Here is a 26,969-nt window from a genome sequence, read left to right on the forward strand (position 1 = left end):
GGTTGCAGCGCTCTGCTCCTTGTATTTACACTCCTGGTTCCATGTCTCCTTCAACCTTCGCTGGGCCTGAAGCCGTCACGGCCGCGTTCCTTAGTCGCCCCCCGTGCTGCTTTCCCCCAGCAGCCAGTAGGTGGTCATCTTTCCTTTGCCCTTGATGTCGATCTCTCCTCTGAGCTCCAGCTGGAAGCAGTTGAAGTCCTGCAGGACGTCACGAGTCGCTGCTGACACGTGGATCTTCAGTGCTGCACAGACACAGGTACCAAAGGTTTGAACTCCAAAGACAAATATCAAAAGTTTGACTTTTACTGCTAGAAATACGTCCCTGCATGGCGGTGGAAGGGGCAGTGTGTGCGGATCACCTTCTCCGGTGGACTCCATACGAGACGACGTGTTGACGGTGTCGCCAAACAGACAATAACGTGGCATCTTCAGACCGACCACGCCGGCGCAGACTGGACCTGCCACGGGTCAAAGGGAGACGTCATTTCACAGAAGAAGACCATTTACTGGGTCCAAGCCTAATGTAAACACATGACGACGTGAAGAAGGATGTGGTGTGGTCCAGACGTCTCACCGCTATGGATCCCTATCCTCAGCTTCAGCTGCTGCTCTGGTCGGTGCTGGATCCTGAAGGTCCGGACGGCGTCCAGCAGGGCCAGGGCCATGCGGGCGACCTCTCGGCCATGCAGCTTCCCGTTCCTCACCGGCAGCCCCGACACCACCATGTAAGCGTCACCGATGGTCTCCACCTGGGGGCGCCAGCGGACCACAAGCACAGGTTAGGGCGAGGAGGGGGGGTGTGTTTCTTTGAAGCAAAATAGAATCTGTCAGAACAGTTGTTTCGCTCTGTCACCTTGTAAACGTCAAAGTTGTCGATGATTGCGTCAAAGCAGGTGTAGAGGTCATTCAGCAGAGTCACCACCTGCAGGACATCAGACGGCGCTGCGTAAATCATTGGTGGATTGGTCTCAAATAGAGAAACGAGACCGGAGCCGCACTGTCTCACCTCCATGGGCGTGCTCTCCGCTGATATGGCAGTAAAACCCACAATGTCACTGAAGTAGATGGTGACAGAGTCGAAGGCCTCGGCCTGAACCGTCTCCCCGCGCTTCAGCTGCTCCGCCACGGAGCTGTGGGCAGAGAGAGAGTGAGCTGGAGGCAAAGGTCCTGGAGGATGAGTGGGCCTGCCTGGTGGTAGTAGTAGTAGTAGTAGTAGTAGTAGTAGTAGTAGTAGTAGTAGTAGTAGTAGTAGTGCCTGGTAGAAGTAGTAGTAGTAGTAGTAGTAGTAGTAGTAGTAGTAGTGCCTGGTAGAAGTAGTAGTAGTAGTAGTAGTGCCTGGTAGTAGTAGTAGTAGTACTGCCTGGTAGTAGTAGTAGTAGTACTGCCTGGTAGTAGTAGTAGTAGTAGTACTGCCTGGTAGTAGTAGTAGTACTGCCTGGTAGTAGTAGTAGTACTGCCTGGTAGTAGTAGTAGTAGTAGTAGTACTGCCTGGTAGTGGTAGTAGTAGTAGTAGTACTGCCTGGTAGTAGTAGTAGTAGTAGTAGTAGTACTGCCTAGTAGTAGTAGTAGTAGTAGTAGTAGTAGTACTGCCTAGTAGTAGTAGTAGTAGTAGTAGTACTGCCTAGTAGTAGTAGTAGTAGTAGTAGTACTGCCTAGTAGTAGTAGTAGTAGTAGTAGTACTGCCTAGTAGTAGTAGTAGTAGTAGTAGTAGTAGTACTGCCTAGTAGTAGTAGTAGTAGTAGTAGTAGTACTGCCTAGTAGTAGTAGTAGTAGTAGTAGTACTGCCTAGTAGTAGTAGTAGTAGTAGTAGTACTGCCTAGTAGTAGTAGTAGTAGTAGTAGTACTGCCTAGTAGTAGTAGTAGTAGTAGTACTGCCTAGTAGTAGTAGTAGTAGTAGTAGTACTGCCTAGTAGTAGTAGTAGTAGTACTGCCTGGTAGTAGTAGTAGTAGTAGTACTGCCTGGTAGTAGTAGTAGTAGTAGTAGTAGTAGTAGTAGTAGTAGTAGTAGTAGTACTGCCTGGTAGTAGTAGTAGTAGTAGTAGTAGTAGTAGTAGTACTGCCTGGTAGTAGTAGTAGTAGTAGTACTGCCTGGTAGTAGTAGTAGTAGTAGTAGTAGTAGTAGTAGTAGTAGTAGTAGTAGTAGTAGTAGTAGTACTGCCTGGTAGTAGTAGTAGTAGTAGTAGTAGTAGTAGTACTGCCTGGTAGTAACAGGAGTAGTACTGCAGTACTGACTGTGGGAGGATCTGGTAGAGCAGGGCCTCCGCCTTGCGCTTCTCCTCGTGATACGCCTGCGTCCTCTCCTCCACCAGCTCCTCCAGGTTGTTGGCGTACTGCTCCATGCGGGACAGGAGGTTGTCCAGGATGTTGGTCCTCGACTCCCTGAACACACCGGGTAAAAACCCAGTCAGTACCGGTTGAGTGCCTCCGGTGCTGAGCCTCCACCCCCCTCCGTCTTACTTGTTCTGTTTGCGCAGCAACACTCGGACCTGGTTGAACTCCGGCCTCTCCGCCGGCTCCTCGGCCCAGCAGCGCTGCATCAGCTGGCCCAGTTCTGGACTGTGGCTTTGCGGGTCGATGGTGGGCCTCAGGCACGGCCTCTCGCCCAGAACCACCCGATCCACAATCTCTGCACAGGTAAGAAAGCAGCAGAGCAGAGGATCGGTCACGTCTGAGACTCGGAAGCAGCTTCTCCTCAGCGCTTCGACGGAACCGCCTATAATTCCTCTGATTCGCCACTGCCACAGCGAGGTCGAACGATCGAACCGCTCCTCTTCCAGGACGCATTCCTGACTGGAATCACAATGTTCCATCACAGCACATGTGGCTGCTTGATCCGTGAAGGTCGGAGATTACAGCCATGAGCTTCAGCAGTGACAGAAAATGATCACAGGCAAAATGCAAAGGCTCTGTATGGATCAGAACCAGTGACGCAGGACAGAGAATCTGTGACATCAGAGCGGACCTCGTCCGGGACCCACCTTTGGGGCTGAGCGCCTCCCCCTCCAGGTAGAAGGCCCCTCGCCGCAGCGCCACCTCCTGGAGGACGATGCCGAAGCTGTAAACGTCTCCTTTCTGTGTTCCGTGAGGAGGCGGCGACTCCATCCTCAGCATCTCCGGCGCCATCCACAGCCTCTCTGCAGGGACAGGAGTCCTGGTCAGGCTCGGGTCGGGCAGCGCGTCAACCTTGGATGCGGATCACACTCACGGGCGTAGTAGGCGTGAGCGTCCTTCCCCAAGTCGCTGTCACATCGAAGGCTGGACAGGCCGTAGTCGGTGATCTTCAGCACAAAGCGATTGTCCACCACACAGTTGGACGACTTGAGTTTCCCGTGGGAGCAGATGACGCTGTTGTGCAGGAACAACATGCCCTGAAGAAGAGACAGCAGACAAAGGCTGAGGTTCCAGCACCGTGGCGCCGAGACCCGGCCCAACCAACAACAGTACCTTCACTATGTCATTGATGAGAGAATACTTGAACATCCAGTCCAGGGTGATGCTGTCGTTCTCCAGAATGTCCTGAAGACAGAGAGACAGGCAGGTAGACAGGCGGGCAGACATAAAGATGGACATACAGACAGGTAAAGAGACAGACAGGCAGGCGGGCAGACATAAAGATGGACATACAGGCAGGCAGGCAGACAGACAGACAGAAATACACACGCTGAAGCCAACGCCTCGGGAGGAGGAGGAGGCGGCAGCGCTGTACCTGCAGGCTTCCTCTGGGGCAGTACTCCGTGATGATGCAGATGTTAGGAGGGTCAATGCATGAGCCGATGAACCGGGTCAGGTGTTCGTTCTGGACGTCGCGCATCTAAACAAAACAAACAACAACTGAGTTATGGGATTTTGTTTTAGCCCCACGTCTTCCCTGGAACTAATGTGGAATGAGGAGATCAAACGACCTAGAAGCCTTTGGGCATATTGACCATCTGACAGCCTCAGTGGTGCTGGACGTTGCCATGGCAACATGACTTCTTACTATTAGTACTGTTCCACATTTCATGGTTCCCCTCGATCACTCACATGCTTCAGTTCAAACAAGACCTTCCTGTTGAGCTCAACGCGCTTCCTGTTGGTGTATTTGATGGCCACGATGTTTCCCTGGAACCACACAAGGATAAGCAGAACCAAGCTTAAAACTAGAAGAGAATCCTTTAGGTTTGATCTTACTCCTTTTGCTGACGTTAACACACGTCTTTAGTGCTACGCTAAAAGCACTGATTACTGAGGCATCAGCTGCAGACAGGTCTTCGGCCCCGTCCTGTCTCATTATGTGCTTAAGTGAAATATAAAGAGCACAAACACATGGGCTTCTCTGCTTCAGGAACCAGCAGCGACATACTCACCTTGTAGTAGCCAGTTTTTGCAAAAACCTGCAGGTTCCCATCTCCGGTGGTCAGGGAGCCGTAGGTGGAGCCTCTCTGGAAACAGACCAGTGAGTGTGGTGAGCTGACCAGTGCACCCAGTTACCGTGTTTAGAGTCAGAACAGCAGCTGACCAGTGACAGCGTGATCCTGCTGCCGCTGCGCAGCACCTTGTCCAGGTTGCTCATCTGGATGTCTTCCCAGGAAATCCGCCAGAGCTGAGCCACCAGCTCCTTCTCCAGCTTCATCCTCCTGCAGGACAGAGGCGCTGCTCAGCTCAGGCTGACTACCACGGAGATGGGACGCTGAGCTTGCCCTAAGGCGAACTCACCTATAGATGAAGACGGTGACGGTGAGAGTCATGATGAAGATGAAGAAGATCACAATGGAAACCATCTGGGGGATGGTGATGGTCTCTGATGGAGAGAATCATCTGCGTTAACACACTGACGCTAACACATGTTTGAGCAAAGTGAGGTTCTGGGCACTGACTGGCGAGGCAGCGAGGGTCGTCGTTCTTGAAGCCGCAGGCCGGGACGTCGGGAGGACAGACTCCACCCAGCCAGTGCAGCGCTGTCCCAGGCAGAGCCGTCAGCTGCTCCTCGGAGCTGTTATACACCAGAACTATCTGCAACCAAATCACACGCATGTCATTATGTTTTAGCTGGACAACACAACAGACCCTGAAACTCAGAAGTGAAGTAAACAGCTTCATGAAGGTATAAAGCTTAATCTGCCAGAAGAAGTCATTTCTTCTTCATCATCATCATCATCATCATCAGGTAGATATAGCTGCTCCAGGGTGTATGGGCTCACTGACGGAGGCCACAGCTTCACATCTGAAGTCAATGGAGGTTCAGCTGTTCCACGGACCTGTGTGTGAATACCAGTGCCACCTGGGACGGACTGATTCAGACTGGGCTGTGAACAGGTGCTTAATGTGTGACCATGTCTCTGCCAGACCAACAAGCCTGGCCCATTCATCACAGTGGGCCTTTCTTAGAACTGGGCTTTTATGTAAAATGCTGCTGCTAGATGATGAGCTGGCTAGTCGCCAGGTCCCACCCGTGTTGTGTGTGTTCACCTGGAAGGCACTAGTGTTGGTGTCGGTCAGGTCCCACAGAGCAAAGTCCGTCTCTCTGTCTCCGTTCTCATCCAGGTGGACCAATCCCGTCACACCTAAGGGATGGATCAGCGACGGTTAAAGTCCAGCATCTGTTGAAACATGGTGTACAACACAACAACATCCCCACAACCACCACACCAGATCCATCGAACCAGCCCTCCATGAGCCTGTTTACAGCGATTTAAGTTACCAAGAGACTGAAAACAACCAAGCACAGCAGCCATGTGATGTTGGTACAGGCTGTTACAGGACAGTAAACAGCAGATGACGGAAATAATGAAAACAGATGAAAGCTTGATTACAGCTAATTAGCATTTGACGTTTGCATGTGTGCTGGAAACAGAGTTGGGGGTAAGTGGCTATTAAGATCCAAATGGCTCATCTCCATGGCAACAAGGTATTTAGGCCTTTAACAGAGAGGTCACACGCTGCTGACACCTGTTAAATTCTGATCACGGCTCAGGTGAACCTGTGGGGCTTTAACGTGTCCCGTCCTGAGCAGGAGCTGAACAAATTTGAACCTGAAGGATCTCCACCACACCACAAATTCCTGTGCCTTACAGCAGCTGACGAAGCCAGAACCAGCTCTGCCCTGATCAATAGAGCAACCTGCACCAGGAAAGGCTGCTGGGGTTCTGGTCAAGTTACTGAGCAGAACCAGGACCCAGTGGAGAGGAACAACCCAGTCAACACAAGAAACGTTGTGGTGAGGGGCTCAGAACCTGAACTGAAACCTGGGTTCAGAGGAGCTCTGCAGCTCTGCCTCATCCTACATTCAAAGAGGCTAGGAAAGGTGTTGTAACATGCACCAGTTTGGAGCCGCTGGACTTTTTTATCCGAGCATCAAACTACAACCACTGTCAGCAGATTGTGATTTCAGCAGCACAGCGCCCATGATGTCATCAGAGTCCGAGCAGCACTGAAGCTGCTGTAATGTTCCCAGTCCATTACTCCTCCTCCATAATAGGAGGAGGAGAGTGAGCCTGGAACCTGATCTCACATTGAGATCACATCAGGCACCAAGCCTCCATTTCTCTGCATCTCATATACACCTTGTGTTTATTTCTGTAAATTATATATTTTATTGAGATCAAACCTGATGTCTGCTGGTCACAGACCAGAACACGTATTCTCCATCTCATTAAATATCTGAAAATCACTCAATAATAATGTCATGTGCAGACTGAAGTCTCAGGCTGATGGTAACTATACCAACACAGTACCAGCGGCTGCTCCGGCCCAAGCCAGTCATCAACCTTTTGCTTTTTACCTACTGGCGCCGACGTCCCACTTCCGAGGCAGCAGCAATGTTGGTGTTCACGTCCCAACATAAAGCTGAGTCTCTGCGCATGACATGAGGCAGCTGCGTTTCATAACATCTCATCATGGGAACACCAGCACCAACGAACGGCTATCTATCACAGAGCTGTGAGTGTGTGTCTAGACTTTTACCTCCTTGTCACCTTTCATCTAAACATTCTGCTCTAGACCCTGCTGGGTCCAAGTTCTACAGAATAAAGAAACGTAACAGAAACACCTGAAGCTGAAATTGTTCAGGAAGGCGGTTGCCTAGTAACCAGCATCACCAAACTGAACCTGCCCTGGCCTTTAAATCAAAGACAGCTTTCATCTGTCTGAGCTCTGGATCAGTTCCACCTGCGAAACAAGTTCATCACATCAACAGCACCGTAGAAAGCAGTAAGCTGTGTGTAGAGGAGCGACACTGCAAATCCACTCGCCTCTCTTCAGTATGATACGTCTTTACTTATGTCCAATATGTCTTATCTCAGTAATAAGCAGCCAATTCCAACCAGATCCTGGAGTATGTGGGGCACATAGCATCAAAGTCAAACTTGGTTTTTCTGGTTCTTCTCAGAGCTTCAACAACCAACTCCAGTTCAAATGCCATGTTCTACTGAAATGTTCATTCACTGTTCGTCTTACACCACCTGAGTTTAGAGATGTTGTGGATTTTTAACCGAGATAAGTGTGACTGGATGGGATGGTTCTGTTACTTTAAACATGTTCATCAGAACCGCCTCCTAAGCCAGCCTGCTCCAGTGGGTCTGTTTAACCTGATGCCAGGAGACCGTGAAGAGGAACTGGCTCCTTATTCAGCCATCATGAAGTATGTATAATACCCCATTTAACCATGAGGCATAAAGGGAAGACTAAGGTTGCCATGGCAACTTCAGCTCCTATGCATGTGGATCTGTGCTGGATGTCTTGCAGTCACAGAACCTTTTACCATTACTGTGATTTTGAGTTTTAATAATTAAAGATGTGACTCCGCTGTCGGGCCTGACACCAACAGCCACGGAGTGACGGATGTCCACCGCAGTGAAAGCAGACGCCAGCTCTGGTTTCACACGATTAGATTTCAAGGCTATTTCTGGGGTCGGCCGCCTCACAGGCTCCTGACAAAGAAGATCAAATCTTTTCCAATAACCACAAGAAGCTGGTAAGACCGGGTGACAGACAAGAGGCATGGAGGAAGCAGGAGTCGTCATCTCTGACAGGCTTTCACACAACAGACAGAAAAGAAAACATGCAACAGCAGAGATACAGGTGCAGTTACATGTTAAGAATAAGGCATTCATTCATGACACAATGACCTCTGCCAAACTGTCTGAGAAGCCTGATCTTGTTGATCTTATGGGAGAGGTCAGTGGGTCCTTCTCTGGCAGTCCTAGGGTTCTACTGGTTTATGTTTCAATGCCTTCCTCCATTGTTCCTCTTGTTTTCCAGGACTTTAATTTAACATTAAACAACCTGAAACAATGATTGAGTTGCTCCTGTTCTGCAGGAAGTGAACACACAACAAATCTAAATAAAGTTCAGTTTGGAGATTTCACGGACAGATGTTTGCTGAAGCCTCAGTGCTGACCTGTTAACAGGAGCTCCAAGCTGAGCTCCTCTGAACCACAGAACCGCTAACCAGGTTCAATATGCAGCCGGCCTCACTGATAGGTGATGGGTTTTATCCCTTTAAATTCCAGCTCATTGGAAATGTACAGTTTGTTTCTCATACTTCTGAGACTGAAAGAGCAAACAGAATCAGATGTGTCCAAACATCTCTTGGCTGTCTGCTTACAGTATCTTTCTATACAGCAGATTAATGGAGCAAGTAAGAAGCCTAAATCAAACCCTGACATCAGGACAGATGGATGGAGTCCTGGTTTCCTTCATGCTGGGAGACCTAGACCCAGTTAAAGTTCTGATCTGACAGATCAAAGGTTCTGTACCCAGCAGCCATCTGTTTGTCAATTTTAATGAACGGTCCAGGCAGCTTCCACAGCTTCACCCTTTCCCTACACAAACAGCCAATAAATGTGATTCTGTCTCTAAGATGTTTGGAGCTGAAGGTCAGAACCAGACAAGACGGTTGGACTCCTTCCACCGGCTAAGCTCCTGCTTCTGCTGTGACTAACACAAGAATCAAAAATCAAGCTAATCCGCTTTGTGTTTTGGGAGTCAAACCGTGACAGATGAGGTTTTTTCCAGCTCTGCAGACGGTTCTGGTGAAGCTAAGAGGTCAAGGCCACAAACAACCAGTCTCTGCAGAACTATTAGGTGTAGTGAAAATTCAAAGGGAGCCAAGTCCAGTTACAGTGCCCTCTTTTTCTATTACTAACTTTTCCATTCTGTGCACTCCCCTTTTCTGCATACACTGTACACGTTAGACTTTAAGTACAAATCCCACCATTGTCACCTCCAGAGGATCTCCAATGACACCGCCATTGTTGAATGTGTATCTGTGGGGAACGAGCAGGAGTACAGGAGGGGTCATCTCTGACTTTGTGACCTGTTGTGAGGATAACCACCTGATTCTTAACACTGGGAAAACTAAGGCATTAGTGCTTAACCTCAGAAGTCATAACTGGGTGTTCACCTTAACAATAAACTGGACTGGTCTAACAGCACAGACTCTGTATGAGAAGGGCCAGAGTGGCCTCCACCTGCTGAGGAGACTGAGGTCCTGTGGTGTGAGCAGACAGCTACTAAGGACTTTCTCTGACACTGTGGCCTCAGTAGTCCTGTATGGAGTTGTGTGCTGGGGGGGGGGGGGGGGGGCAGTGCAGGCAGAGACAACAAGAGACTCAACAAGCTGCTTAAGCTCTGTCCTGGGCTGCACACTGTCCATTGAAGAGGAGGTGGTGGACAGAAGGATGTTGGTAAACTAACATCCATCATGGAGAACAATTTTTTTCACATTTTCTTTTTTCCTGACAAATTGTTTCTGAAAACACAGAAATGTTCCCATTGTGGGATTAAAAAAAAGTCCTGCCCTATCTTGAAACTGACACTTCACAAACATAGCTGAAGCTGCACTTACCATGGAAGGTTCGGTTCCACATCCTCCTGGTGACCATCTTGCCTGGAGGCCGGGTGCCAGACGGGGACATGGTCTCATTCAGAGCGTGAGTGTAGAGCATCAGGCCGTCGTAGAAGCCTCCGGCTATGATGTTCATCTGGAAGAAAAAACACTGTCACCACTGATCCATTCACCACTACGAGCAGCGTGTATTGGTCTGATCATAGTATGCGGCTGCGCTGGTCAAAGGTCAAATCATTTCAAAAGGTCCCTTAATCCAAGGTAATGACTGTTTTTGACGCATCCTGTTCATCCACAGGGAGAACAAGTAAGGACTTTTCTACAGCTATTGGTCCATTAGCGACATCAAGAGGTGAAACACGAAAACCGTTCATCATGTGAAAGCGATCGTTAGTGCCGGTGCACATCCCATTGCTGACCACACTAGGGTTCCAAGCCACACATGCATTACAGAGGGATCTGGCAGACAAAGCAGACAGAGAACAGGCCAGTGGACGGTTAGGGACAGACTTGAAGCTGGCATGATTGGTGGCTTATTGGTGAGGAAATCAGCCCTAATGTTATTTCCTGTTGCGCATAGAACCCGTGCTCCTCCAAATACTGTATCATCATGTCCTCAGCATCAGTGCTAGCTGGTGCTATTTATATAAAGACGTCCTATTATTAAACACTACACACTACTGTCACCAAGCATCTATTTGTCTTAGTATATACTGTAGTAATGTCAATTAACATGTGCGTAAAAGCACGCTTTAGGACACGACCCGTGAACGGACATCGGAACCCGGTCGGCCCGCACGGAAGAAACCTCTGCCACTGGAAGCGCCGACGGCAGCGCTGGTGCCAGTGGGGTCCAGTGGGGTCCACTGGTTTTCCATGTGTGTCCTGCACTGCGTCTGTTTGAAAATAAAGTGTTTGTCTTTGACAAACTAGTTACCCACTTTCCATAACACACTTACTGTAATCCTATTGTGTTGTTATTAGAATGTGAGGAGGTTGTGACCCATATTATTGACATACAAATTATTATTTACCTTAAAGGACATCCGAATCCCCCATGTGTGGCGTTACCACCCCTGTGAAAGCAGTGTCACACACAATCACAGCAACTCTTCGTATTCGTATTCCCCTTGACCCCCGCGCTCAGCGCTGAGACCAAAGGACAACGTGCTGAAAATAATACACTTCCACCTCACAGAACAGTGTCTCCAGTAGAAGTGGGTGGATCGATCCTAATATCGATACCATCGCTAGTATTGATATCAATCGATACCCCAACAAAAATATCGTTACCTTGGTTGAATCTTTACTCCTCAGCACTGCTGCCGTTTTTTTTCAAAGACGCGACCTCACTATCTGCGTCTTAAGTTCTACTGTCCCTCCTGAGGGACGCCTGAGGGCATCATGCGAGTCATGACCGTGTACAGCCCAGCTGCTAAACCTCAGCGACACAAGCTGCACACCGTTGGAAAGCGTAGACTCTCGTCTTTCCGACCATATACACCATTTCCAGCTACAACAACAGCGCAGTCACCAAATGTTTAAAAAACAATAACCATAAATCCATACATTTTCCATCACTTACTTTTGACGACTTCTGAGCTTCAAATCGCACTCAATCACGTCGTGTCTGGTGTCTTTACGTTCGTTACGATCCAGAGAATTTAATCCAATAAAGCGTTTCGGTCCAAAACACACCATACATCCACACTGGTCCAAAAACTACAAGTGTTCTGCTCCAACTCGTGAGCGAAAAAATTTTTTTCCAACTTCTGTGAGCCATAACTCGCTAAATTCAAAAGCGAAAGAAACGGGAACTTTTCAAGATGGAGGCTCCCGGGCTTCGGCTTCGAACGAGACCAGGCCGATTTTGGGGGAGGGGGGGGAATTAATTAATCATAAAAGTAATTAAAAAATGTCTCATATACTGGTTTTTAACACTATTTAATTTATTTCTTCATATATAAATGCACAAGGCTTCATTCTTTTAGATCCCTTTTTGTTTTTTTGTCATGAGACCATTCACCAGGGAGATATTTGCTTATATCTATAAGGGAAAAATCTAGGCGAGGGCTAATCAAAAAATTATTTCAGGTTTGTGTTTCTTTTGTTGTCCCACCTATATAACTGTAACACATTATGTTTCTTTCTTTGAATGCCAGACACCCCCCCACCCCTCCCTCTAGCTTTGAGATCACACTGGACTCAGCGACTCGGACCAGTAAACAAACAAGCACAAGGATGACACAGACAAGGAAGAAGGATGGTTACAGTATATTTTAAAACCAAAAATGAAACAACGGCAACCTGTACAATCAGCAAAAAGAGTATTAAATACAGTGGCAACACCACCAATTTATATTATATATTTATATTTACTGTTGAACTTTGTCTGGGCTTTATTAAATGAATACAATTTAAAACAAAACACCCGAAAGTCACGAAAATGTATTTATATTTGATAATGCATTAATGGACAAAAAGTGCCAATATCGATATCGGCGAAGATGGTCCAGTATTAACTTGGTATCGGATCGACTTCTAAGTTTGCAGTATCGCCCACCCCTAGTCTCCAGCTCGCACTTCGTGAAGCTTCTCTTTCTTCCTCATGTTGCCATGATCCCTGGCTGACAAGGGAATCCTCAAAACCAATCATATTTGAAGAAATTACCATAATTATATAGGGGCGTGTCACGGGCGGAGTCTGCAACTCATTCACCTGCGCTCAGTTCTACGTTGACTGGTAGGTACGAAGGAAACGTGCGTAAATCCGTACTTACTGGACCTTGATACATCTGTACGTAGGCAGTTTTCTGGATTTGAATTTACGCCAAATTTAAGCTAACATTACTTCTGACAGTCTAAAACACACAAGCAGCAGCTCGTAACTTTACTCAAACTTGACAGCGCAAGCTGAAACAATAAACGGTCGAAAATATTACTTAGTCTGTGCTCATTTGACCGGCCTGTCCAAGCTGTTTTTTCAGTTTCTTCTCGATATCCTGACGCTAGTTTCCAGCTCCTCTGTCCACATGTAACCCAATAATGATGTTGTGTCGTCAGCAGTAGAATCCGCAGCTTCATCCAAACAAAATTAGCAGCGGTGAAATTCAGCACAGGGATAATCAGTTGTTCACATCGGCGTGTGGTGCAGAGCACCAGCTGTCTACTGCACGCAGCTCCTGTAAGCTGCCCCGTGGTCGGATCTCCCTGCTACTAGCTGCCTCGCTGTCAACTGATTGCAGGCGCCTTTCGGCTGTGACAGCTTTTGTCCACTCTACGTAACTCGTCTGGGTCTGCACTCTGGCTCATCCAAAGGTATGAAAAGCTAAACTTGGTTTAGCTTTCTGGATTCTCCTTCAGCAGAGTGCAAACCTAATTTATTTTTCACATCCAACATATCACTGCACCCTGAGGGTCACTCCCACCCACCCTCTCCTCGCTCAGGGTGCACACACACACAAAACAGCAAAATCACATTACAAACACATGCTAAATTATTTTCATTTATAACATTATTTAAATTCTAACTTTGTTAGATTCACTAAGCATTACTCTCCATGTGGAGAAACCTCAACTACGTCCTCTTTCAGCTGTGATATCCTGTGGCTCAGTGGCTTAAATCCTTGGCTTTGGAGTGGGTGACCCAGATTTGAGTCCTGTCTAAGACAAAGTTACTGTACTGTATGCAACAACTTCATATTTTGAATAAATGTATTTCCCAGATGAATTGTGTTGATGTTCAACTATATTATAAATGTTTTAAGAAATGTTCAATTAGTATGTATAGTGCTGCTCTAAGCAGCATTATCAGCAGCTAGTGTGGTTAAGGAGCTTCACTCTGAACTTGGTAATCCTGGTTCAACACCTGACTTGAACAAGAATTTCAACAAAAATTGAAGGAGTGATCTAAATAACTGTTTTTTATTGAAATCAAACTGCTTCTGCTTTTTTGGGCACATTCAGCTCTGCACATTTTGTTTTGTATATGTAATCAGCTATACATTTAACTCATTAGCTTGTCTCAGTAATGCTTTAACTGATTAATTACAAATAGTTAATTAGAATATATAACTCATGATAAATTGAGTTATGTATTTAATGCATCAGCAGCTTTCAGCTATATTATAAATCTTTCATTGTACTAAAGAAATATATCAATATATTTGCTTTCAACTGGTTTGTTATGACTAGTTTATGACACTATTTTACAGTTTAGTAATTAGGCACACACACTTCCTCCACATCCTTTCAAAATAAACCAATCCAAATCTTTAGCCTAAAAAGCACTTTTTCTGCTTTGATTGTTTACCAATGATTACCCAATTAGGCTTTTTAATTTAAAGCTCTGTTAACTTATGATTGATGGACAATTTTTCAATAAGCATATTCACCTTTGTATCAGGTCTACTTTTAAACTACTGCAAACTTCAGCTATTTGTTTGTTAAGCATATACATGTCGTCCAAGTCATTTCAAAATAAACGCACCAATCTATATATTTAGCCTTAACAGCACTATATTTGCTTTTAAATAGATAATTGTGTTTAGTTAAAAATACTATTTTAAAGTTTAGGTCTAAAGCATACACACACCTCCTCGAAATCCTTTCAAAATAAAAGCACCAGTCCAAACCTTTAGCTTTCATAGTGCCATTTTGAAGGTGCTACTCTAGACTTTCCCATAATAAAGGAAGTGTGAACTCATGAGCGATTATCATGCAGCAGGGGGTAAGTAACGACACCATAGCCCTTTTCACTGGCATCTGCAAAATAATGCAATTGGGCAGTGAGAAGCTCAATAAAATCAGCAGGCCTCAAACAATGTCTGATACTAATATTTAACACGTGTAATTTCTCCACCCAGGATTTCCATTCTTGGAATTGCCCCCGGTATAATATCATCCAATCTCAGCTCTGAGGTCTGCATAAAGAGAGATGGCTTCCCTTTCAGAAGCTACAGAAGCAAGGTAGTCCTCCACATAAAAATTGTGCATGAGAGTATCGATCACTTGCTGACTGAAGTGGGCTTTATGATGCTGCACCAAACAAATGGACAACCATTCTTTATGTCTCCATACCATTTGGCCACCACAGAAATTGTAACAGGTCAACATCCACTTTCGGTACATGCACCTGAAAAAACATGGCTTCAATATCAGACATCACCACAACGGGCTCCCTCCTAAATTGGGTCAACACACAAATTAATGTATTTGTCAGATCAGGTCCACTTAAAAGCTTTGAATTGAGAGATGCCTTTAAATGGTGCTGCACAGCCGAAGACCACTCTAGTTTTTCCTTTAATAGGGTGGTCAAATCAACGATGTGGGATATGCCACACTTTGCCGTCACTGAGCCCTAACTCCGCAATTGGCACTCTTTGTGCATATCCTTTTCATAGGAGATCTTCCATAAATGCAGTATAGTCTTTATGGAAATCCTTATCCTTGATGAATCTTCTCTTCAAGCTCAAGGTGCGTTGATCTGCGACCATTATGTTGTTAGGCATACTTGTATTTCGATCTCTGAATGATAAGGCAATATAGTGCCAATCACGTAAAACCGCTGTGTCACTAACCAACTCCAGGAACTTGGAAAGTTCTTGGAAAGGCATCCTCTCTTGAGGGTCCCAGGTGTTCATCATGGCTGTTCTCAGGGAAGTCCATCTTAAACTGCTGCTTCCAAAGCTCGTTAAGCACAACAACAGAAAACCTATTAGCAGTAACTGTTAAAGAATATCCAGATTTTCACTGTGTTCCTTTCCAAGCAGCCCATTCACGGTCCAACCAAGGACTGTCTTAGTTGCGAAAGGCCCATTGTCCATGCTCCGAATAACCTCCAAGGGTTCCAAAGCTCTTTGCAAATTCATGCCGATCAAAAGCTCCACTTGCGCATCTATGTCTGGCAGAGGGACATTTCAAACATGGCCAATCATCCAGGTCCAGGTGAAAAGATCAGGCATTCCACAGTAAGCGTCGCTGTGCAACCCGGCTACTTTGAGGTCAGGAACAATACAGCTGTTCACCACTTTCTCCTGTCCCATAGTACACGGGAGAATCATGTCCTCCTTCCTGTGAGATTCAATCCATCCATGAGGCCCACTGTACAGAAGGATGCTGAACTCCCTGGATGCGTACATCTCCACAATCAGCTGACCCTTCTTCCATTTCACTTTAACTGGTATGACGGCAAGTTCACAATCCTGGATACCGACCCCAGTAAGACCACTTGTCTGGACAGCAGCAGGATCGCCCTCCGCTTTGATGACAGTTTTAACATCATTCTTCTCCTTACAATAAACACTTGGATGTCTAGAACCACAGATTTCACAGGAGAGGCAATATTTACACTGCTTACTGATGTGCCCAACATGTTGTAAAACAGAGCCAAAACAGAGGCTGCTTCTTTTGAAGAAGGAAGGTTTGTCATTGTGTGTGCCTTGCCAAGATGATCACATTGCTCCAGTGCATGTCTACTTTCACAAAACAAGCATAAATCCATGAGACCATAATGTGATTCCATCCAAACCTTACTCTCCACAGCGGTAACAGATGTACCAAAAAGCTGCTTCTTTTAACCCGCTGTCACAATCCTTAACTGCAGCTGCTGAGTTGTCACAAAGATTTCCATAGATAGGATCTGTAGCAATCTTAACCTGACGTTCAAGGAATATGACAGCATCAATAAACATTGCTCTGCGGTGCTGCTTCTTCTTTTTATCACAGCAAGCATATTGACAGGAGTGTTCAACTCAGAAAGTACATGTACCTCTTCCAGCGCGTTACAGCATCCACGCAGAAAAAGAGCCCTTCCGTCTTCAGATCTAATTGCTGGCCATGTATGTACTTTGTCCATATAGGTAGCTGCAATCACGGGTTCATTTCCAAAATGCTCATACAAAAGCGTTTGCCCTTGCATATCCAACACCTTCAGCAGTATATACTGACAGCTCTAAACAAGTTCGTAAGGCTGCCCCCTGGTGTACTGTGCAAGTTAGTGCAGGCAGCCATCAGCATCACTCGACTTTTTGAATTGAATTCACGGAAACACAAGTGTGAGTTCTCGTTAATAGTTGAACAGTCATCTTGTTGTGTTTCTATCTTGAGCTGTGCTTTCTCAGCGGTCACCTTTCCCTTTATGCTAACATGGAACTTTTATTGTTGATGCAGAGGCCTGTGTGACACAGCACTTTCAAGAGGTTTCCCCCGTGTTTTAAAATACGATTCTATTCCGTTTTACTTCTGCGAGACAGTGGTCCATACAGTAGATCCATCCCTTAACACATTCACTTTAGCAGGAGCTTCAGCTTCGAGCTGAAGGTGCTCCTGCCTCCCTCTTAATAGCTCTTCCTGCTGCTCCAGAGTATGTTTTTCTTTAAGCATCTGTTGACGTGCCAACAAGGCAGCCATCTCAGCTTCTGCATTGAGCTCTACGGATGAAGTTGATGAAGTAGTCAAGCTTGATTGACTACCTATATTGGATACACTGTCTGAGGGCAAACCATCATCTTGGATATCATGCTGAGGATTCTGGTGCAGTGAGGTGCTGTAAGTGCCCGGTGTCTTTAGTCAGCTGTACAAATATATTATTATTATATTTAGCAATGCTCAAAAACCATGCATTTTGCTTATCTCTCTCATCACATGGAATTTAAGACAGCAGAGACTCATGCAAGGCGTCGGTATTCTCGTGTAAATCTTTTTTTTTTTTTTTTTTTTTTTTTTTTTTTTTTTTTTTTTTTTTTTTTTTTTTTTTTTTTTTTTTTTTTTTTTTTTTTTTTGTTCTGTCCAGCAGTTAAGCAAGCAGCATATATTACGCTGAATGCCATATTGTGATGGACAGCTTTGCTTTAACAAGAAGAGTATATATAGAATATATATACTCTTCCTGATTTATGGTTTATTTAATGGTTTATTTAGCTAATCCAAAATGTGTGTGATGTTGCTGTGTTGGTGGACAGGTTAGGTTTCTGCTTTAGGGTGTGTATGCGGGAGGGTGGGGGGGAGGGGGGGTAAGGGGTGCAACCAGCTGCTGAAACCAAGCAAATCTGTTAAGTAAACAATCGGAGCAAAAAAAAAAAAAAAATAAAATAAATAAAATAAATAAGAAGCATGGATGTACCTTAGGCTAACACATTCATAACTAAACAATTTTTGTGCTGTGGTTTACCTTGGAGATTAATACTAATACCAATAATAGTGCTAAGGTATGTGCACATACTAATACAAACGAATACATACAATATACATACATATGTGCATTATTATACATATCCCATACTACTTAATAAAAGTCATGACATACAACACCACAAATTCCATATTCACACATTATTCATGTTGGTAGTGATAAGTATCAATAATACTTACAGTTGGATTTGGAAAGTGTCCCACTACAAGGTTAGTAAGGCTGTAGCTTAACATTATTCACCCAAAGGGTGAGGCAGACGTTGGTGCATGAACAATGCCACTTGTGGAAGCCAGGGTGATGTGAGGGGCTCCGCCACTACGCCCATCCAGCAAGCAGAGGAAGGAATCCTAGCAGCCAGGGAGCACACACACCTTCAGTTCCAGGAGGGCAGGTGTTGCGACCCAAGCCGCCCACACAGAGCCCCCCAGGCAGAGCTGCAGCAGCCACAGAGACAGCACCCGAGGCCAGAGTGGGCCACCGGGGGTCAACGCTGTCCGCCCCATGAGAACCAGGGGCAAACACTCCCCCCGGCGGGAGGGTCGGCCTGAAAGAGTAGAGCCCGAGGACCCACGGTCCGTAGGGAGCCCGCCAGAAGATGCCCCCGCGCCCAGAGTGGGGCCCGCCCCCAGTCCACCACCCCCACACGGGCGGAGCGGGGCCTACCCCATCGGCCCGACCTCATCCCCTGGCGCTACAGCGGCCTGCAGCACAAGGCCAGCAATTGGTGGGGTCAGCAGAAAAGAGACCACCCAGGCAGACGATCATCGTACCCCGGGCGAAAAACCGGACCCCCCACACTTCAACCGCACCACACGCATACCAACTCACACAAACACAGATGCATACACCCACCCACATGTGCAACACACATCATCACATCAACACACACACACACCATAGACTCTCTCATAACAAACTAGTCAATCATACGTGAACCAATGCACTCTCAGATACATTCTCCCACCCACACCATTCACTTGATCATCTTTTAATGATCTAACCCGTGGAGCGTTTGTATCAACCTTCATCAGCTCTCTAAGAGATGCAATCACACCTTTAATTTTACTCACGTATCTTTTCTGTTCCCCTTGGATGGTCTTGATTTTATTCATGAACGCTCTCTCCTTGAGAACAATCCATCTTTTATCCCTTTAATGTTGCCAAACAGGCTTGTGATCCACTCATTGTATCCAAGGAACAAATGTCGACCAGAGTTCCGAATATTTCACCAGTTGATCTCAGCAATAATTCCTCAGATTCACTAAAACGCTCTAAAATCAGATTCACTAAAACCTGTAAAATCCACAGTAGTCCCACTCCAGCTCTAACTGTAATCCTTATTCGCGTCCTCTTGTAGAGTGATTTCATTCGCCGTTTAGTTGCATCCACTGAATATTCAAGATCCACGTCCAACAACAGCTACCCGTTTCGTTGACAATGTTAGCGACTCTCCCAATGTTTCCAGAGTCGCAGAGCGGCTGTTTGAGGGAAGCTTGTCCGACGCGCTCCGTACAAATATTAACAAACTCGGGTTCAATATATGTAAAATCCGTTTATTCATTTACTTTACTTAATAATAACATCCAAATACGTCATTCCAATAATCCACAGAGTAACGTAATGCATTGGAGCAAAGCATGGAAGCATTCACTGTGCATTTTCCTATGGAAATGCTCTATCCAGTTGTTTATCGTCTTTCTCCAGTGTGACTCATGATCGTTTTCACGTGATTAACAGTTTCCCAGTTTTACCTATTGGTGGACCAATAACTGTTGAAAACTACTTATGCCAGCCATGGAGCTACCAAAGATTTGCGCACGTTTCCATGTTACGTAAGTTTTGATACATCTGACCTTAGGCGTAGATATGTGCTTACGCCGGTGTTTAACAGCTGCTGGACCCTCAACCTCCACTCTACTCACCAGCGTGTCCTCTATGGTGTAGTTGAACATTATCTTAGCGTCCGTCTTTAGGTTGTCAACAAACTCTGTGTACTCTGGGTTCTGGGGCTCACGATACGTCAGGATCTTCACACTCTGAGAAGAAGAAGCGAAGCAAATACACTCTGATTAAGAAAGGAGCTGATCGCTGGTCTGAGCTTGGTCACACAGTCTACAGGTCAGGGTTTATGTCAGGTTCCACCTGTGCCTTATCTAGTCAGCAGCTAGAGGATTACAAGCTGCTTTTTATTGGCATCAGTAATCACTGCGTTACAGATAACATCGGATCCGGTGATGATGGATCCGGTTCCCTGTGATTGCTAGAGTTCAGCTCGTGTCAGTTGTGATTCACTGAACATTCCAAACACACTCAACTTCATTTGTTTACTTAACACTTAATGGTCCAACAAAGAGAACGTTCTACACGCAACCGTTTCAGCTGCTGCTGGATCAGCCAGCCACCGGGACACGGCATGAAGGTGTGCATGTAGAGGAGACGGGTTGCTGTGTGTGAGACTGGTTCCAGCCATTAATCACACACCAGGCCTGAGGTCAGAGTGTCACCTCATACAGAGTATTGATGATGTGCCAGGGACGAGGCCCGGTTCTGGTGAAATGCTGCGTGGACCAACCTGGAAAGCCTCCTTGGCAACGGCGTCGTCCTCGTCCCCACGAGCCCACGGCTGCCGGTGCTCAGAGCTCAGGCTGTCTCCAAACACATCGATGTAGAAGAAGACGTACTGCTCGTGGGGAATGTCTGCCCTCCGGAAGTGAACCATCAGCTTCCTGAAGACGTCGGGAGAGCAACAGACGAAGGTCACTGTAAAAACAGAGAAGAGGGTGTTCGTGTGACATCCGAGCCCAGAGTGCACCGCTGTGGAGCTACACAGAAGCTGAAGGTGAAGTCTACACTTTATTTAATATGCATGTCCAACCCGGCTCACAGTCTTGGTTCTGTTGGGTCTTACCAACAGGTCCAGCTCTTCAGATTCATCTCCCAGCTAATAACAGCAGAAGGAAGTTATCAGCTACTCAATATGTTTCATCTGGGACCAAACCTCAAAGCTTTTAGCAGCAAACCAGGGGCAAGTGGGTGATCAGTTTAATGATGCAACGTGTTTCTAATATTCTGTGAAGGTTCTCGGGTGTTCTTCATCCGAGGCGCCGAATGGGTCAGACACCAAAATGAGCAAAGTAATTTTATCCTCACGTTCATGACTCCACAGGAAGCAGCAAATGACAGAAATGTAAGATGGAACCAATAGCTAACAGACAACAGCAGCGATGGTAACCAGGATTCAGACGCGTGGGTGAGTCCACATCAGCTGATGAATCAAAGCTGGCTGCTTTAATAAGAGGTTCTAATATTGGCAGTCATGTGTGATAGAAGCTCAGATGCCGGTTAATATGCAGATGTATGACCTTTGACCTCCTCTAGCTCAACGCTCTGCTGATGCACTGATCCGCAGGAGGAATCTCTCATTACAACCACTCAGTGAAATGTGGCTTTTATTGAAACAGGATGCGTTCACTGCACAGCACCAGAAAAGGAAACAAGACTGTCCTCCATCGGTGATGACAGGACATAGTCCATTTGTGCCTTTAACCGCTAACACCTGCTGCAGCAGCATCACCGAAACCATTTGTGATCATCATAACAGTCTGGCTGTGTCGCTCTAGGGCTCCTGTTATATCGTCTGGTCCAGATTCTGTGGAGGCTATAGAAAACACAAGCTGATTATTCACCCAGTGAGACACCTGTGGACATTAAGCCTGGCAGGAACCAGATCCTAGAGCGAGCAGAACCTGATTACTCATGAGTGATTACTGAATAGATGCAGCTTGTGAGGAGTCAAGCACCGTCTCGTCTCCGCCTCTCAGCAACCGGTGCCCACGTGATTAATGTCGGGCTTTTAAAGCAGGAGACTCTTGTGCAGAGACTTGTGTTCTCCTGGAATCGGCTCTGCACAGCTAAAACCCTCTGTGGCTCAAAGCTGTGTGAAGCTCGTCTTCTCATTCACTCGTGTATCTGATCATAAACTCAATGAACCTGCAGCTGCCTCGCGCTGACATTCCAGCGTGTTAACCTTTAACTGTGGCCATATGGACGGGAGGAGGCAGGATGATGGGATGCCCACTGCGCTGCCATGGTGACCACACCAGCTATCATGCAGCTATTAGGAGCAAGAGGCAAAGCCCAGAAATGCTGCTGCTATTAAAGCCAGGTCTCTCTTCCTCCTCGTCTCCTTGTCTTCCTCCACCAGTGTCATGAGTGATTTACCTCCTCTACCTTTTAATATCCCAGCATCACGTTGTCATCATCTTTAATGGAAAGGGCACAAACACACCCACCTCCTCCAAGCGACTGACTCACTATGATCAGCTCCAAACTGTTGTGGAGCCCCACCTGGGAAGCTGCCGTCTCACCTGGTGAGCGTTTGGTGCCGACGCTGAACCAGGACAGATTCTGATACCTCAGTCTGGACTTTATGGATTTTGCTCCGCATGGGACAAGCCAGCCCGGCTGAAAACAATCTTTAGGTCATTGTGTGTTACCAGGGTCCTGATAGTAACACACACGCATGTAAAGCTCCTGTGACACAGTTGGACAGAACCAGTCCTGGATCTTCCTGGAGCCTCTGTGGGACATAAACATTGTTCATTTCACTCCACTGGTTTAAACAAACAAAGTTTGTGTCCAGACATGTTAATTGCTCGAGACAATTCAGGAGAATGTTCAGTCAACTGTGTCCCTGTTAATTTAAAACGAGGCTCCAAAGACGAGCATGAAGTCATGGATCAAACGAGATCACGTTCTACCCCCAGCAAATCTGCTGCCGAATAATGAACCAGCAACGAACCGTGCTGCAGAGTTCTAACCGTGACTGGGCCCGGCTCCTTCCAGAACCGGAATTATGAGCGTTGATCACCTAAATGAGCCAAAGTTAATGAGAGCGGTGCTGTCTGGGCGGCTGTGGTAGGGAGGTCGTCCTCAAACCGCAAGGTTGGCGGGTTGAGCCCTCGCCGTGGTCGATATGCCGAAGTGTCCTTGGGCAAAACACCCAACCCCACGTTGCCCGATGTTTCAAGCGTGTGCCGGTGCGTGGCAGCTGCTGGCATCAGTGTGTGAATAGGTAAATGAAAAGTAGTGTAAAGGGCTTTGGATCCCGGAAGGATGGTTAAAGCGCTATATACAAACGGACCATTGACCATTTACCATTTAGTCTCCTCGCTGTGGAAACGAGCTGCAAACCAATTAGTTTCTCTGATGGAGGATCAAGGAGGAGTCTGGGAAAACATGGATCAACAGCCTGAATCACAGGAATGTCCGAGTCCCACACATTTACACACGACCTTTGTTTCATTCAGCAGATGTGACTGAAGCCCTGAACACCAGCATGGCGGCAGGTTGCTTTGATCTGTGGTTATGAGCTTAGACTAATAATCACTTCAATTCCTGAGACAGTCTCACATCTCTCACAACATCAGAGTTACAAAATCTGAAGGAAATCAAAATGTCGTCGATACTACAAGCAGTCAGACACGAATCACTACGACACCAAGCAGCAGTATGGAGTGGTGACGCTATTAAAGGGTTTAAGGATCAGTCAGATTCAGCAGAAAACTTGGAAATGAGGTAAAATTAGCTTGAGCTTGTTTGGCAGGAAATTCCTCCATACATCTGATGGCCGTGATGGGCCCTGTGTTTACAGAGCGATGCCCGTCCACACAGAGGAAGCCGTTTTATCTGCCTCCGTTATCGCTGCCTTCCACCCAGAGCTGCTCCAGATGCTCCATTAATTATCAACCACTGTGAGGCATTACTTTTGATCCATTTATCATTTTTAGATTATAGCTTCTACAGATTTATTGATTCTGTTGAGTGTCTGGTAATGACTTTAAGTAATTAATTTACCTCCTGAAGTTCAATTCCAGCCAGTGTTGTTGCAACATTAACAAAGCTTGAAAATGGTCTAGAGGTCTCATCCATGTGACAAGCAACAGACAGGAACAGGAAGGAAGCTACAAACCTGTGACTGAAGCAACATGATCCCCCGTGTCATTCTGCACATTCATCCTTTTAGTGACCCTCTGCTACATCATTCACTGATCCTCGAGGCCGAGCTGCTAATGTCTGCGTTGAGTGGCAGACGCCGGCTACAGACCATATCAAACCATCCAACAAAATCCACGGTGAGAAACATGGCAGAACCTCATGTTCACATCTGCTCCTACGTGTTTCTGCATGAAAAGCATCACCCAGTGATTCAAAGGGACTCTGATACAAACTCACAGGTTGTTGGAGGAATCTTCCAGAACTGAATTACTGGAAACTGGAGATGGAAAAAATAATCAATTCCTTTTACTGGCAGGAAATTCTCTGCCATCAGTATCAGCTTTAAGAGACATTCATCAAAACACCTAGCTGACTGATCCCAGGGCAGTCACAACCGACCTAAACCTCCAGTGACGGAGCGTCCGCACTGACCAGGGATCAGAGTCCACCCCTGATCTTCCTGACTCTGCCTGGATCCTACAGGAGGGCGACTTTATACTGGGTTACTAGTCCGTATATGTCTCTGTGGTGTAATCATAGCGTCTGAGTGTTGGAGCCGAGGCCACGGTCACACTCACCTCGGCTGTCGTTCTGAATGTCCGACAGGATTTGGGAGTAGTTGATTGGCAACTTGTTCTCCTCGAACACTCTGTCCACCAGGGTGATGTTGATGCTCTTCAGTTCAGTGTACAAACCCTCCACAGCGAAGTAACACGGCCGGTCGTCCAGCTTGTTGTCGCTGAACATGAGCATCACATGCTCGCGCCACCCGAAGTGCTCACAGACCCGCAGAGCAAACTTCCCGAGCTTCTTGTGGGTCGGGCCAGTGTTGGTGATGGACGAATAAACGCCACCGTAAAAGGCTACGGCTGGAGCGCCTGCTGTAACCATGGGAACGTCCCAGTGGGTCGTGAAGAGGCCCACAGGAGAGGACGTGTAGGAGCAGCCAGGCCCGATGAAAGCCCACGGGTCGTGGGCTAGTTTCAGATCCACAGCCATGAGCGGGGCCACCGACTCAGAGCAGATGCCATTCTTGTCTTCACTGCTCTTAAAGGCGTAGGTGAGGTGGTAGTCGGGGAGCAGGCTGGGCTCGGCATTGATGGTTCTGACGGCCCGCTCCAGGGCAGGGCCGATGCGAGGCCAGGCCCACGGGTAGTGGGTGTTGCTCTGCGGTAAGATGACAGCCAGCGTGATGTTCTGGCGGTGACCTCGACGTCGGTGGGACGACCACCCAGGGACCGGTTGAAGGCTGAGCAGAACCAGCACGAGCAGCAGAAGCGAGGCCCCTTCTGTCCAGTGGGCCATTGTCTGCCCAGCGGGTCCACTTCCACCTTAGCTGAATAATTTATCCCTGTGGAGAGCAGAGAGACAACATGAAGCCATCAGTTCCACCTGCTTGGCTCAGTCACGCTCGCATTCACAGGAAACGGTCCTGCTCTGGTTTGGTTCTGTGGTACAGAAACTCCCTGATCCGATCGGTTGCACCTGAGGACTGTCACTGCTGTCCACTGCCCACTGCTTTCTGGTGGACTGGAGTCCAGGCCTGTGATTCCATCTGACACTAACAGAACTAGTTGGATGATGACATTACACCTTCAGTCTGAGCTCAGGCCATTTTCTGAATAACAGAAAATTTATCTGCAACTAATGTGAGGAATTAATTCATTAATCGGAGGTCGGATGATCCATCTATGGTTGGAATAACTGCAGCATCAACAAGTAGATTCTGATTCCTTTTGTTTTAACAAACTGTTCAGTGTATAAATATGTGAAACTCGCCCATCACTTCTCTTGCAGCTGTATTTAAACACATTTAGCTTCCAATTCTGTGAATTTGAGAAACAGATGCAAACACTTCAGAATCAGAATTAGAATTAGAATCAGTTTTAATGGCCAAGTTTGCACAGGACAACCAAAGAAATTGTATGTGGTCTGACTCCGTCTTTGTTCTCTCGCAGAAAAAACACATTTTAAATATAGTTTTAAACACAAATAATATACAATAGTCGGTTTAAACACTGTTGTAAGAACCTCAGCGGCTCGTTCCCTCGTAGCTCCACCGACAGACCGCCGCCCCCCGGGCCCCGCAGCAGGTGCAGCCGGTCATGAGGCATCGGGGTCGTCCTGCTCTGGTCCGGAAAGAGATCAGATGAAGCTCGGAAGCATCGCTCCCTCCGGACAAACGTCAATGATCTCCAACGTGAAATCAATAGGTCCAAAACGGCGGACGTCTGCGGCTCCGGCTCAGCGAAGTTTAAGGCGCCTGTAACGGGGGTTCGGTGCAGGGACCAGAACACCCAACCTCCCCCGGAAACGTTAAAGATCAGATGATCTGATGGGTTGACGGCAAAGAGCGACGCGTCTGGAACTTTGAAAACGAACCAAAAGTGTTCCGAAGCAGAGCGTAACACCGGGCCCTGGTTCTGAAGGAATCGCTGCTCAGTAGATTACAACAAATCCACGCTGGACTCGTAGCTCGGACCGACCCGATGACTGAGTGCAGGCTGACTGGGCGGAGAGACGTGGGAGGAGGGGAGGAAGAGAGGAAACGCAGAGGGGGAGACGGTGGGAGCGAGAGAGGAACCACCAGCTCACTCACTCACTCACTCACACGCACGTGCGCCAAGTGCTAATTCACCGTCTCACATTTGCAGCTGCGCTGGAACGGCTCCGGTCTCCTGTCGTTACCCGAGCACTTTACAGATCAATAAAGGCAGCTGTCAGCACAGTATTAAAAAGGAAGGACGCTGGACCGGACACACCGGTGCGTTTAACCACTCGTTTACAGAAATACAGCAGGGCTCAAAGCTTTCCTGCAGCTAAAGAACTATTACTGCCCTATACCCGGACCATCATCACTAGAACCCACCAGAGGAGCCGTGAACCATGCTTCTTGAGGCACTAACCTCCCGACTTCTGAGCAACTTGCTGAAGGCAAAAGAATCAAACGAACGC

General features: G+C 47.0%; 1 protein-coding gene and 1 long non-coding RNA gene across 3 annotated transcripts; both read right to left on the reverse strand.

Annotated features, from left to right (window-relative positions):
* LOC114843271 (atrial natriuretic peptide receptor 1-like) lies at nt 1–26,509 on the reverse strand. 2 transcript variants are annotated; one of them, XM_029129677.3, is made up of 22 exons: nt 26,046–26,509; nt 24,593–25,365; nt 20,590–20,777; nt 19,940–20,053; nt 9,827–9,962; nt 5,449–5,543; nt 4,857–4,992; nt 4,696–4,780; nt 4,535–4,616; nt 4,347–4,421; nt 4,024–4,101; nt 3,707–3,811; nt 3,445–3,516; nt 3,206–3,368; nt 2,979–3,134; nt 2,458–2,626; nt 2,233–2,379; nt 1,007–1,130; nt 854–922; nt 575–749; nt 360–458; nt 1–242 (listed from the first exon to the last, which is right to left on the reverse strand). In XM_029129677.3, exons 2-22 carry the CDS (start codon nt 25,317–25,319, stop codon nt 91–93), a joined length of 3,147 nt encoding a protein of 1,048 aa, XP_028985510.1. In that variant the 5' UTR covers nt 25,320–25,365; nt 26,046–26,509; the 3' UTR covers nt 1–90. The 2 variants fall into 2 exon arrangements, with proteins under 2 accessions (XP_028985510.1, XP_028985508.1); XM_029129675.3 differs by having other exon boundaries at nt 4,499–4,616.
* LOC114843274 (uncharacterized) lies at nt 9,969–11,395 on the reverse strand. Its single transcript, XR_003783559.3, has 3 exons — nt 11,120–11,395; nt 10,861–10,902; nt 9,969–10,722 (listed from the first exon to the last, which is right to left on the reverse strand). It is a non-coding gene; the product is annotated as an uncharacterized LOC114843274 (long non-coding RNA).
* Nucleotides 26,510–26,969: the final 460 nt, after the last annotated feature.

The sequence above is a fragment of the Betta splendens genome, chromosome 16 (genome assembly GCF_900634795.4).
Source record: "Betta splendens chromosome 16, fBetSpl5.4, whole genome shotgun sequence".
NCBI lineage: Eukaryota > Metazoa > Chordata > Actinopteri > Anabantiformes > Osphronemidae > Betta > Betta splendens.

Excerpts from the sequence above, each read along its gene's own strand:
- LOC114843271 (XM_029129675.3), bottom strand. The coding sequence starts at position 25,319 with ATGGCCCACTGGACAGAAGGGGCCTCGCTTCTGCTGCTCGTGCTGGTT. Across the intron at positions 4,993-5,448 it reads CCAACACTAGTGCCTTCCAG|ATAGTTCTGGTGTATAACAG; the intron begins GTGAACACACAC and ends ATTTGGTTGCAG. Across the intron at positions 750-853 it reads ACAACTTTGACGTTTACAAG|GTGGAGACCATCGGTGACGC; the intron begins GTGACAGAGCGA and ends TGGCGCCCCCAG.